The sequence below is a fragment of the Haliotis asinina genome, chromosome 4 (assembly GCF_037392515.1).
Source record: "Haliotis asinina isolate JCU_RB_2024 chromosome 4, JCU_Hal_asi_v2, whole genome shotgun sequence".
Classification (NCBI taxonomy): Eukaryota; Metazoa; Mollusca; class Gastropoda; order Lepetellida; family Haliotidae; genus Haliotis; species Haliotis asinina.
The window spans coordinates 25,092,983-25,106,847 of record NC_090283.1 but is presented as its reverse complement, the minus strand read 5'-3'; the positions used below and the strand labels follow the sequence as shown (position 1 = coordinate 25,106,847).

Sequence of the window (13,865 nt, the reverse complement as noted above, 5' to 3'; positions counted from 1 at the left end):
TATCGATTAATATGCAGTATAGCTGTATATATAAATCTGACGGACAGTGTTGTAGTTTCTTGACGTTATTACTGCACACATACAATACCTTCTACCTAGGCTGGTAATGTAGTATTCCAAAACGGGGATTTCCCTTAGTGCAACAGGTTGCCCAGGTTGTTTTCGTGGGAGGAGAGTGCTCGGGTGAAAGGTAACAGTATATGCACGTGTGTTCACGTTTGCCTATGAAAGAAATGGTTGTATACGGTTCTAAGAGTATTGGGAGGTGCAAGGAGGTCCAGTGAAATGGCGACGGCGAATGCATTATCTTGCTGGAAAACCCCATCGCGACTCTGCATGAATCAAGACGTGACGTTGAACTTGACTCTTGAAATATGACTCGATTACTCGCGGATGACGGCACGCCTGGCTTGTCTCAAAGAGCAGTCACCTGTGTAATCGATATTGGCATTTACTAAAACGTCACATTCGCAAAACGGCTGTATGAAATTGAGTTCAGTGATGAAGATACTGACACACATTTTACATTACAAAATTTTGACTGGAACACATATATTTGACGGGTACTGGCCTGCGACCAGATATCACCATTTTAAGTGGTTTTTAACAATTTGCTCCATTATTTCTTCACAGAATGAAATAAAATTTGTTTTGATGATAGATCAGCTATTCACCGATGTTTTCTGCTTGTTTACAGTTGCCGATCGTGTTTCTCAGAAACGTTGTCAGCAGGGAGTGCTGTAGTGTATATTGTTCTTTCCCAACAACTAACAAGACCAATTATCACCATTTCTGATTTTTTTTATGTCATTAGCCTAATTTGACATAAACTTGGTAATGAAACTATGGTGCTTCAAACCTTGACATATTGAAGAAATTTCATAATTGAATTTGTTTTTTGAAAACAGAAATCTAACAGAACAAAACTCGCTCTCACTGAATGTTGGCGGATGCTGATATAAGCTGATGGGAATATGGAGATGTCACTGCCGGGTTGAACTTATGAAAGTTGGCAGTTCCAATAGTAGTTTGCAATTTTCGCAGTGTTTGTTTTCTGGGGGAAAAACAAAAAGATAAAGGTGAAAATTGACAGTTATATTTTGTCATTATCGTCGGCATGGTATCTGTCGAGTGCATAAAACGGAGATGGAAATTTGGGTTAGTTCAAAGTTAAGTGATTGAATAGGTATGATCAGACAAATTAAAATCTGCACTTTTTATGGAGTGAATTGTCAAGTCATAGATTCACAACACAACCTGGATGATTTTCATTTAATTCTCATTTCAAGTCAGCACATTAATGGTCACGTGACATACCCCCGACATGTTTGGGTCTCGTCTTCAGAAGGATTTATATTTGTAATGTGTACAACGTAAAGCCCTGTTTATGTTCAACAGCTGATTAAATTCGCTGAGTGTTGTAACAACTGAAATCCTACATGCAGAAGAAAAGTTAACTAGTTTGTCACTTCAATTTAAGTTAAATAATTGGTATTAGTGTCCGTTTTAGGACAGTAGATGTGTAGTAAAGTTCCAAGTCGGTATGTTATAGCTCACTGGCTTCTATTCTCGATTCACCGCGAAGATAGACTAAATTGTGCCGATTAAAACTTCTTTCACACTTTCGTTAAAGTTTTAGATGGGAAACATACTGTTTGTTCAAAGGTATTTGTAAGCAATAGTGATAGTTTTATAACTTAGAAAATTGTTTGGGTGTAATTGAGGTGTAATGTGTTTGCAAGTAATAGTGATAGTTTCATAATCTAAAAAGGAATGTTAGGTTGTATTTGAGGTGTGTGAAAAATCTGACATATCGCCGATGTGTTCTGATTTACCATTGAAATGCTACACGTCATTGTTTGAATATTCCCAGCTATTACTTCAAAAACAACTTTCATATACACCTTTAATTGTTATGAGGGGAATATACTTTCAGGTGAAATGTGTTTGCAAGTAATAGTATGGTGATAGTTTTATAGTCTAAAACAAAATGTTGGGCTGTATTTGTGGTGTGTGAAAAATATGACATGTCGCCGATGGGATCTGATCCGCCATTGATGCTTGTGATGCTTTAAGGTTATAGTTCCATAACTTCTTTCTTGTTGATCTTATTATTCGACAAAATTGGAAAGGTGTTTAGAACACTTTGTGATGCTTTTACACTTTCTGTTTTTTAGGGGTCCGAGACAGTGTCAGTAAATGTTTTGTAAATGTCCAATCCATTCTCCACATGCAATAAGATATCTGAATTAATTATTAATGTAAACAAAATGTCTCAAAGTAGATTTTTAAAAAAGGGACAGCTGATGTTAACACATGTGTTCTCTCAATACTTTTGCATTCCTTAACTTGTTTTGGAAGGGAAGACCGTGGTGTATCATTTAGTCTTTCATTCATTCACAAATGTACTTCTTTTGTTTATTCTTTTTTTATTTCTTTCATTCATTCACATATAATTCTTGCTCTTAATTCTTATTATAATTCTTTCATTCATTCATTGTAAAGTTGCGACTGATACAATAAACTGGCTGAAGTTCTGTTAAACACAGCTGAAGTTGCGCTGGGAACAACTCAAGTCACTGTGTGCACTGGCACATGATGAGGCACACGTTAATTAGTACAAATGGTAAAGAAAGCAAGCAAGTGACCTATCCCTGTTGTAGAGTATCCCTGCTGTAATGGACCACAAACGGAAAACAAGCTTCGGTCCAAAACTGCCTCAATACTATGGTCCATTATGCCAGTATGTATGATGTCTAGCCTCTAGGATGGATGCATGATGGCTTAACTGAAATTTCTCAATCATTTAGTGCCCCCAGTGTGTATGTATGTTATGCTCGAGGCCAAGAAAAATGAACTCTGAATCAATGACAGAATATGATGTATCATGTTTTCATCATGCTTCATGAATTAAACTTGTATGGATGAACTTGTGATCTCCCTTGTTTTTATTTCCTTTTTATTATTATTATTATTATTTTTTTTTGAGGGGGTGTGGAAGGGGGTGTGGGTGGGGTGGATCAGCTTGTTTAAAATAGTAGAAACTGTATTATATTTAACTAGTCCAGTGCTGGTCAAACTGTAAAGGGCTAATGGCCACCCATTACTGCTATGTACTACATACTTCTTTGCCTGATCTGGTCTAGTTCAACATCAGTGTGCAAGATAGTATAAGACCAGTTCCAGATTGCCTTAATGGGCCTGATTGTCCGACTTGACAGGGCCAGAGTTGTTCCAACTGTGTGGTATGGCTGCGATACAATGTTCTTGTTTTAATGTATTTTAGCCAATGACCTCTCTTTGACTGTTTAAAACTATCTGGGGTTCCTTATGTCATAAAGTTACAAACATCATTTCTTTTAATATCTTGAATGATTAACTTAACTTACTTATATATTCAGTACTTTAATCGTCCTAAAGACTTCATTACTTCATTGGAGAACGTCTTTTTTAAGTTCATATGGAATGACAAACCTGATAAAATCAAAAGGACCAATTTGAAAAGAGTACACAAAAAATGGTGGTTTAAGGATGGTTGACACTGTAACTTTTTATGAAGCTTTGAAACTGGCTAACCTGAGATCTTAGTGTAGAAAAACAACAGTCGAAAATCCCTGTAATATTCCTTTCGATATCATTTTAAAAACTGGTACAAATGTTGACCAAATAACACACATCGACAACCCTTTTTGGAGGGATGTTTTGAAAGTGTGGAACAAGTATTGCAAGAAGAGTCATGTGAGCTCTGATAATATTTACGAAATCCTAATTTCAAAAACCCAACACATTACAATAAACACTGGGCAAGTAATGGCATTCTTTCAGTTAAGGACCTATGTGACAATACCGGGTTTTTTTGTCATTTGACAGGCTGAAGGAAATGTATAACATTAAAGGCACGTACTTGGACTATTTGCATGTCTTGACTATACTTCCTGATTCTTGGAAATATACAATTAGACACTCTAGAAATATCCCAGTTTTTGATTTACTCATAACTGAGTGTCACTGGAATTTATTGAAATCATGCAAAGGAGCTAGAATTTTTTGTGACACCTTGATTTCCGATCAAGTTTTACCTAAAATCTGTCTTAAATGGCAAAAATCTTTTGGTAATATTACTTTTGATTGGAATCAGATTTTTATCACTTATGGAAATTGTTTGAAAGATTTTTAACTACTTGATTTTCAATACAAGTTTTTACACTGTATTATCTACACTCAAAATGAACTATTTAAAATGAAACTTGTTGACAATACTGTTTGCTGCTTTTGTAATGAGCTGAATGTGAATAATTGTCATGTTTATTGGGAATGTAGAGTAAAACAAACATTATGGAACGAACTTGAAGCCTGGATGAATGATCATACTGAGAATACACTTAAAATAACAAAATATCTCGTTTGATTTGGAACATTGTACACAGACAGCTTATTAAATCATGTTATTCTTTCTGTCCGAAAGTATATTCATTCATGTTGGATTAATCAGTATGCTCCAAAACTACAAAAGTTGATGTTTATCTTGAGAGAAATTATCAATGTAGAAAAGTTCATCGCGACAAAACATAATAGTCTCGAAAGTCATTACGGAAAGTGGAGAAGATCTATGTTCCCAACTTAACAACAAAATTTGTCTCTATATTCAGTCAATTTCTTATGTCAAAATGTTAATTTTTGTGTACTTTACAACCCTACCTACCAAACTGTAAACTGTGAACTGGTGTCTCAGTGATGTACCCTTGGGATTAAAAAAACCAAAAAACTTAACTTGCTATTTTAGGACACATGCCATCGGTTCCCAATTGCGCAGACCTATGCTCACCTTGCTGATCACTGGATTGTCTGGTCTAGACTCGATTATTTACAGACCACCACCATATAGCTGGAATATCGCAGCGTGAAACTAAATTCACTCACTCACACACTCATGAAGTCATAAAGATCATTTCTTTAAATATCTTGCATGATTAACTTACTTTCCCTTTGGGTTTTATTGCCTGGAATGTTTAAAAAGTTTTTTTCTAATCAAACACTGTATCACTCCAAATGTTTTGCTTTTACTCTTTTATTTGTGGCTCTGGCATGTCAGATGGGATAAGTGTTTACGTACAAACTGATTTCACGTCCCACAATTCTTTGAGAAGTGTTTTCATCATTTGTTATGTAATTTATTTCGCATTTTCTATCTGCCACCTATTTTTTATATTTCTAGAAAATTGGAAAGTCCTGCTTAAAACTTCACTCACGTTTTGAATGTCAGTGTAAGGCAAGTAAAGCCAATACTTTTGAGGACATGATTATGTAGTCTTGTAGGTAAATTATATCATATGACTTTTTGTTTCAGTTTTGTAGAAGTATCACAGAACAAAAGACATGGCTGTGCAAGGTAGTGCTCATTCCATTTATTACAGAAAAATAGATATTTGTTTCATTTCGTATGTATGTATTTTATGTTCAACATTTTCTGTAAAATTGTTTAGCACCTAACACACCTGATACAGTAAGGGGGTACTCATGAAAGAAATGAAGTGTAGCCACAACTGGATGTGCGGGAAATTTTTAGTGGGATGCATGTGTGTGTTGGAGTTATGCCCCCTTAAGTAACTTAAATCTGTATTGATAGTGCCATGTTGGCATCCAAGTAGCATGAGAGTTATAGTCCTTTCACAGAAAGGGACACTACTTTTGAAAATATACCACAAGAAATGCTGATAAACGTAAATGTAGGCACATACCAGAAGTGCCTAATGGCAATTACGTAAATGACAGCCAGTATATTGTAGTGCAAAATATGAGTTTAGGATTGTATAGTTCCAGGTGCTGCTCTTCATGACATGGTCAAGCCCCTGGAGTGGTTGTTGGGGAAGTGGAGGTCGGAAGAGGGTCAGGGTAAATACCCTACTTTAAAAGACTTCAAGTATGGCGAAGAGGTTGAGTTTTCCCATGTCGGACAACCAAATTTACAGTTTAGGTATGTTAGTACAACTGTGCTGTGTTACTGATACACTGCGATACTCACTTCTAGGGGAGGTGGGGTAGCTCAGTGGTTAAAGTGTTCACTCATCATGCCGAAGACCAAGTTCAGTTCCCCTCACCTCACCTTACCTCACCTCATATAATTTTGGGATATCTTTTCTGTTTTGTGGAATATTTTCTAAGAAAAATGCTTGTTGTAAGTGGCAACTAATAGGATCAGGTGGTCAGGCTTGCTGACTGGCTTGTTTGACAATGTTAGGCCATCATATTCCAGCTGTGTGGAATGATGCTCCTGATGTTAATCACTGGATTGTCTGGTCCAGATTTGATTATTTACAGACTGTTGCCATGGCTTAGCATAAAACTAAACTCACTCACTCGTAAAAGGCGAATAACATGATTAGGTGCTCAGGTTTGCTGAATTGGTTGACAAAAGTCCTTGTATATCAGTTGTATACATCAGTCACTGGATCGTCTGGTCAAGTACTTGTTTGAAATTGTCTCCTACTACCACCCTTCCAGCTTCTTTACTGACCTCAATGGACACTCATCACTATTATTCCACGTCTTGATCATTTTTATGATATTTCTATATTTTTTTGTACACTTGTATTTTGTAATAGTTCTGTGTCTATACTTTAGTTCAAGACTTGTGAGCACTGTTATCAACTGTGTTTATCTTCAGTGCCTACTCCTGGCATTTAGAAAATAAGATGCCTCTCCACCGAGAAGTTGGATTTGTTCGCATCAAACCAGGGACTAATCAAGTGGCTTTTGTTGTTGCTCAGAATATAGGTGAGTGTTTTATGAAACAAGTAGCTTGTTGTTCCTAAATATGCCACTTTATAAAGTATTATGAATCCTGTGTGTCAAGAAACGACTATAACTACAGTAAATTATGTTCATGATGAACACCTCCTCCTCTTCCTCCTCCTCCTCATCAACACCATCATCATCATCATCATCATCATCATCACCATCATCATCATCATCATCATCATCATCATCATCATCATCATCAACACCATCATCATCATCATCATCATCATCATCATCATCATCACTGTTCTATGACATCAATATCCGGCACAGCAGCTGTAATTACAAATTACTAGAGATACCAACCTTTAATTGATGCAGTTAGGCATGTGAGCTTCCTAAGATGAAAAAATAGGAATTTTCCCAACAAACTAGGGATCCCTATTAATCGTTGCAATCAAGGAATGAAAGTTTTGAATGACATTGCACATCTTGATCCTTATACAGTGAGTGAGTGAGTGGGTGAGTGAGTGAGTTCAGTTTTACGCCGCACTCAGAAATATTCCAGCTATATGGCGGCGGTCTGTAAATAATCGAGTCTGGACCAGACAATCCAGTGACCAACAACATGAGCATCGATCTGCACAATTGGGATCCGATGACATGTGTCAACCATGTCAGCAAGTCTGACCACCCGATCCCGTTAGTCGCCTCTTACGACGAGCATAGTCGCCTTTTATGGCAGGCATGGGTTGCTGAAGGCCTATTCTACCTCGGAACCTTCACGGTTTTGATCCTTATACAACTGAAACAGGTTTGCAGTACTCGGCAGCAGTGTTTGTGAATGTGAAGTGAATAAAATAAACAGGAATGTATCAGGCAGCCTGAATGGTTGATGGCATTTACTTTTTTTTTGTTGTTATTCTACATGTGGTGAAAACCACTTAGGGAAAGAAAATATAGCACAGCATAGCATAGCATTTTTTTTCCACCAACCAACAGGAATATTGCTGTAAAAATTCCAAAACCCAAGTAATAAAAAAGTGTGGCCTTATGGGTAATCTATGAAGTATTTGTCCCAATTCCAGTACATAATTCTGATTATGACCTATTATGTTTGAACTAGGCTTCCCTTGAAACCACTTTGTAGTGAACTTGATACATATCACAAATATTTGGTAGTGAGGATGAAATGGGTAACAAATACGAAAACAAGTATCATTTATTGTATTTATTGAAATAGCAACAAAATAGTTTCATCCAATGTTTTGACAATTTTGACAGTGTTAATTTTTTTCATGAAAGTGACAAGAGATCATACTGATGTCAAGTTACATATATTAGACTGTTGCCTGATCTTGATACCAATGACGGACGATAGCAAGCATCGACCAATGGGAGGGCTCCCTTTGACCACACCCCCTTTATGCGGCCTTATTGCTCTTGCTATTGTCCATCATTTGTGTCAAGGTCATTTAGTTGAGGGTCAAAATTGGCTTTTAGCTGACTTGTAGAAGTAACAATAAACAACTGGTTGGTGTAATGGGTGGTGATCAATAGGTCAGTCACCCATGATTATGTTTAGATGAAGTTTTAATTGATTGCATGCGATGGTAGTATAGCAGTCGGCAATGCAGGCAGGTGGGGTACATTGAAGTGTCCAGCCTTGTCTAGATACATTATACTGTGATGTGTTTCAAGTTGGGGGTAATTTCAAAATTTTTATTTTTTAAAAAAATCTTAATCCTCACAATGACACGAGCACCTGTGTCCTTGACGTGGCGGCAAGAAATTGAAAAGTACTGTTCTGTGTTTAAACATCATATGGTATTTGCTTCAATCATTGGGTGAATTATTATAAGTCTAGTTAGCCTGAAGGTATATGTTCCTTATTTTATCATGCACATATGCTCTTTGCCAGGACTGAGTGAGATTGAAGAAGGGGAGGTAACTGGGCAGTCACTAAAGACAACATCACATACTGTAGGAAGGCTGACGTTTGGAAAGCCACCCCAGACACAACAGGTGAGGAATTTGAGCATTGGAATATGTAATTAAACTTCCATTGCTGTTTAAAGGTCACATGCAATCAAAAAATCAAACATAATTAAAACACAATTATCACTTATTCATGACATATAATGTACATTGCTGCTTGTAGAAAAACAAATAAACAAAATTATAAGGGTACAATCGCGATTCAAAAGTGCAGTATTTTGTACTTGGGCTGACTTCCCTGGAAACGAAGTCCTCGGGTGACCGAACCCAGCCATAGCGGCTGGATCTGCACTCAAGTGTAACAACGGCTTCCGATTTGCTGGTTCATTTGCTGATACGCCAAGGGCTCATAGTGTGTTCAGAAAGATGATTTGTTTGATGGGCATTTTAGAGTCACAAGAAAGTAAAATTCTTTATGGATAACAACTTCTTTAATTGTACTTGATGCATCGTTTCAGTATGGATTCATACACCTTAATCAAACAAAATCATATACACTAGAAGAAGTTGTTATCCATGAAGAATGTATGTAGAGATGTTGGGTTTTGTAAATACATGTTCTCTGAATTTCCATTCGATCCAATCAAAAATTATCTGAACAGAGATGGTGAACTACTGGAAACTGTCATTTGTCCAAGTACAAAGCAGGACTGGAAACTGAAAAGAGTTTGCACCAGTTTCCGTCAGATCCAGTCATTCGAGAAAAATGGATGTAGTTTCTTTGCAGTGCACAGACATAAAAACATGTCGTGTACAAGTATCACACCTGCCTAATTACATAATGTGGCAGAGACAGGACTTGGGTGCTCGAGTCATAAATCAATTTATTTTGTTTATGGCATATAGCCTGATAGGTGTTAAGTTTAAATTGCATGTGGTCAATGATTGAAGCTGTGTATTGCATATTGTCTTTAGCGGACAGGCAGGCAGACATATAGGTGTCAATAAACAAGACATTGAGCTTTCTCTGTGACAGAGGCTGCTTACCACAATCAACAAGTTTTTTTAATGTAACGAGTAGATTATTTACTTGTTTGTGTACACAACCAAGATTAGACTACTGCTCACGACCTCATACTCCAGGCATGCATATTATTTCAAGCTCTGCGAACCTATTCACTGCGCATGCGTTATGGGCACAGCACAGCACAGCTGTTGAAACCACTGTTTTGCCCCAGCGCTGGGGAAAATTTAGTGAATTGTTTGAACTCCGATTTCGCTGGGGGGTGGTTTCATCACATTTTTTCAACTTTATAGGTTGAATTTGCATTTTTGATGATTTGTTTCAGTAAGTGCATACCGAAAGGTATCAGAATCTGCAAAGTTGTGTTTTATGTTACATGTGACCTTTAACTTAAGTTTGAAAATAAAAATGTGTCTTGAAAGATAAAACATCACATAAGCTATGATTACACGATGCCATTTAGAAAGTGGTCAAATGCAACATATGTAAAAAGTACTAGAATTTGTACTTTACTAAGAAAGTGAAATCCCAAATATGACATATGTTGCATTTGACCACTTTCTAAATGGCATCGTGTAATCATAGCTTTCGGCCGTGGGAGCCGTGCCAATTTACACTCATCAGAGGGGTACACAAAGTACGCAGTCTAGACTACCAGTCGTCCGACTTTCATTTTTGTGGAAGTCGTGGTGGCTGAGCGGGCTAGGCGGCTGACTTTGTGTGCTGGCGATTGGGTGCCTGACTCTGAGGGTGCGGGTTCGAATCCCGGATGGGACTCAACCGAAAAAAGTACTAGAATTTGTACTTTACTAAGAAAGTGAAATCCCAAATATGACATATGTTGTATCACATAAATATTTCCAGAAATAAAACAAACTTGTGACATGTGTTAGCATGCTTTACAAATTTGTTACTTAGATTTGGCTTTTAATCTAACAGGCTGAAAATAAGAAATGGTAAATGTTTGAGAACTGACTTTCATTTTTTAAAGCAGCCTTCACACAGCTAATTAAAGTTTGATGAAATTTTATAACTTTTCATATCCACGCTTTCACACATGAAACACATGCTGTCAAACTTTTGTGTCATTTGAGTGTCATGTCTCAATTGATTTGGTCACGTGACACTTTCGTTGACTGTGATTGTGTTTTTCTGAACAACACAAGTTTGATAACACTGAAAGTTTGATGGAAAAGTTGGTGAGAACAGAGACCGATCTTGTTTCTCGACAACAGTTTGTCAACTCTGTAGCTGGTGTTGGTGGCGAGTTGTTGGAATGTTCTCACTCTCAAACTCGAGTTTTACAACATGTGTTATCTAACTTTAGTTTGCCATGAGAAGGCCACTTAATAGACTGACGTCAAATCTCTTAAGTGAGGATATTTTACAAAAAAACACCAGTTCCTAATTTATGTTCATTAAGTATAATAAGGAGCAGCTCAGAGACTTTCTTCCTACCATTCTCTCTCCACTGAGGTTATTTGAATTGTCTCCCTTTTTTATCCCATCCGATGATGTGTTATATTGACTTAGATCCAAAATGCCCGCCACCATGGAGTTACATGATCAACGTGCAAAGGATAAATTCGGCATTGCATGTTTAACTGAAAAGCAGAAACAGAGAGTGCAGGAATCAATCGGCAAGATGTTTTTTTTTTATGTGACACACAAGAAATTTAATATCCAGCTTGTCTGTTGTCAACAAGGGCAATGGAGATGCCATTGATCTGCCAATACATGACTGGGGTCTCACTCGATGAAACATTTACGCATTATCCTTAGGAACATGTTCCAGTTTGCCTGAAGCATGCTGAAACTACCAAGGCTTTGCAATTGATCACTTTTGATACGTCACTGATTGCACAACTAAATCTGATTGCAACCAATCATGAATCCTGAACACTTGCACCATGAAAGGGCCGTATTAGAACAGAGGTTACATAGTAAGTTATGACAGGAATAACCTCTGTGGGAAGAGAATGTCTTCATACATCAATCAGGTAATCCAGACTTGCCTCATATTCCAGACTTTCATGGGCTGTATTTGATGTATTTGTCTGTATGACAGTAATAAATACTTGCCATAAAGACTTGTATTGGATAAGATGTGTTTTCCCGGTGCGACTCGTTGTAGCAAATAGATCATAACAACATTGTTATTTGTGTATTTTTAAATCGCATTTCATATCTGATGACATTTTCATGTATGACACATCGACGCTAGTGTTAATATCAGTCTACATATTAGTCACTGAAAAATTAGGGAAAGCTTAAAGCTGTGTGGATTGGTTTTCTCCCTGATAAGAGGGGCTGTGGTTGTAGCCTAGTGGTGAAAGCATTGTGCAAAGACCTGACTTCGATTACCTACATGGGTGCAATGTGTGAAGCCCATTTCTGCTGTCCCCTGCCTGCCGTCATATTGCTGGAATATTACTGAAAGCGGCGTAAAGCTATGAGAACTCACTCTCTCACTCTCTGGTAAGGCCAACCTCTTTTTAGTCATATCTCCGACAGGTGCATTAGTACAGAATCCGGCCAGACATCAGGGCTGGTATCTTCAAAATTTTACCAGCCCAAACTGGATTTAACCAGATCAGGCACCAAGATTTTTACCAGACCATCAGGCTGCCAAGCTGTAAGTTTAGACCATCTGTCACAAATCTAATCTGACTCAGGTGGTCAGGTGGGCCTTATTTCGTACACTGCACAGATGCAAGCAATTTCATTGGTCAAAAACGATTTGAAGTAGGAATTAGAACAGGTCCGATATTTGACTTCCAATTCGGCTGCTGCTGTTGTATGAGATTTCTTACGTTAGAGCTGTTGCATCCTACAAGTTGTTACTATAAGTTGCACCATGAGAACACACCTATATACTTCTTTCAGCTTTTGTAACATACAAATCAAGAGTTGACACTTGTTATATTGGATATATACAGGGCTTTTATGACAGACTAGTGTTTTATGTACGTAGTGAATGTACTGTGATTTGTTTCCAAAAGGATATTTTGAGATGACACAATCTGCAGTCAGTTTATCACTACACAAAGCAGGGCCCCGTTCTAATCTCTCTTAGCGCTAAGATTGTTGTAAAATAATGTTAATGTATGACACTTACGACTATCTTGGCGCTAAGAGAGCTTTGAAAATCTAGGCCCTGGTCTTTTATGAAGCTGACTGCTGTTACCAACCAGAGCCTCCTGACCCAACAGAAAGCCTTCAGTGTTTTCAATAGGTACTGTGTGTTTGACTCTACATACAGTGTGAAATCTTTTCAGATAATGAGAGAATTCCAAAGATCTGGTGACATCCTTGAACAAGTTGTTTCCATGAAAACTGAGAACACAGATATGACAGAGCACCTACGTATAAAGTACAAGAAGATTTAATTTTTCTTTTGTTCACACACATGTTTTTGCTTTAGTTTATGTTTGTTATACAGAATGTACACAGATCAACATGTACTATGTACTAAAAATGGCACTGGTTGCTGATTTTATGTATTTTTTTATCTTTTGATGTTTTTTACACTTAATAAATTACTATCAGATTACTTCTTGTTATGTTTTTTGATAAATATTCCCATACAGATTTCAGTAGTGAAGGACCAAAGATAGGTGATAATCATCTTACAGTAATAGAAAAGGATTCAAATTTTTTTATTTTTACAAATCTACAGATACTGTCAGAAGACAAATAATCGTCAAGAGTTTCAGTGTTAAAATTTTAACCACCATCCTATCTGTTCTAGAAACCAGGGACACAATCCTGAAAGCATTCATAACCTTACGACCTGTCGTAAGTTTATCATAGGCTATCCAGTGTCGAAGCACTACAAACACTTTGTGGATTAGGACCCAAGTACTTAAACTAAAACATGTCTGAAAGACTGATCATTGAAGGGATGCAGTGTTTATAGACTTGAGACATTCAGTCATTCTTCATTGGATCAATAGCAAGGTGTTTGAAGAAAGGTTAGTTTTTGAACCCAAGAGGTTTGTTTTACCAAAATGTTCAACTGGATGGAGGAGATTGAATGAAGCACTTAGAGCATTCATGTGGAATGGACCGTAGCACAATATAAGTACCCATATAATATTCATGAATACAAAACTTTAGATGACATTTTTCACTTTGCATATGGGAAGGAATGATTTTGTAGGAA

General features: G+C 37.2%; 1 protein-coding gene across 2 annotated transcripts; it reads left to right on the top strand.

Moving 5' to 3' along the window:
• The first annotated feature begins 126 nt into the window (after window positions 1-126).
• Window positions 127-13,253, top strand: LOC137282384 (peroxynitrite isomerase THAP4-like). Of its 2 annotated transcripts, none has more exons than XM_067814129.1 (6): window positions 127-190; window positions 5,348-5,389; window positions 5,815-5,974; window positions 6,665-6,774; window positions 8,660-8,763; window positions 12,979-13,251. In XM_067814129.1, the coding sequence occupies exons 2-6, from the start codon at window positions 5,377-5,379 to the stop codon at window positions 13,087-13,089; spliced, it is 498 nt and encodes a 165-aa protein (XP_067670230.1). In that variant the 5' UTR covers window positions 127-190; window positions 5,348-5,376; the 3' UTR covers window positions 13,090-13,251. The 2 variants fall into 2 exon arrangements, with proteins under 2 accessions (XP_067670230.1, XP_067670231.1); XM_067814130.1 differs by having other exon boundaries at window positions 128-190; window positions 5,821-5,974; window positions 12,979-13,253.
• Window positions 13,254-13,865: the final 612 nt, after the last annotated feature.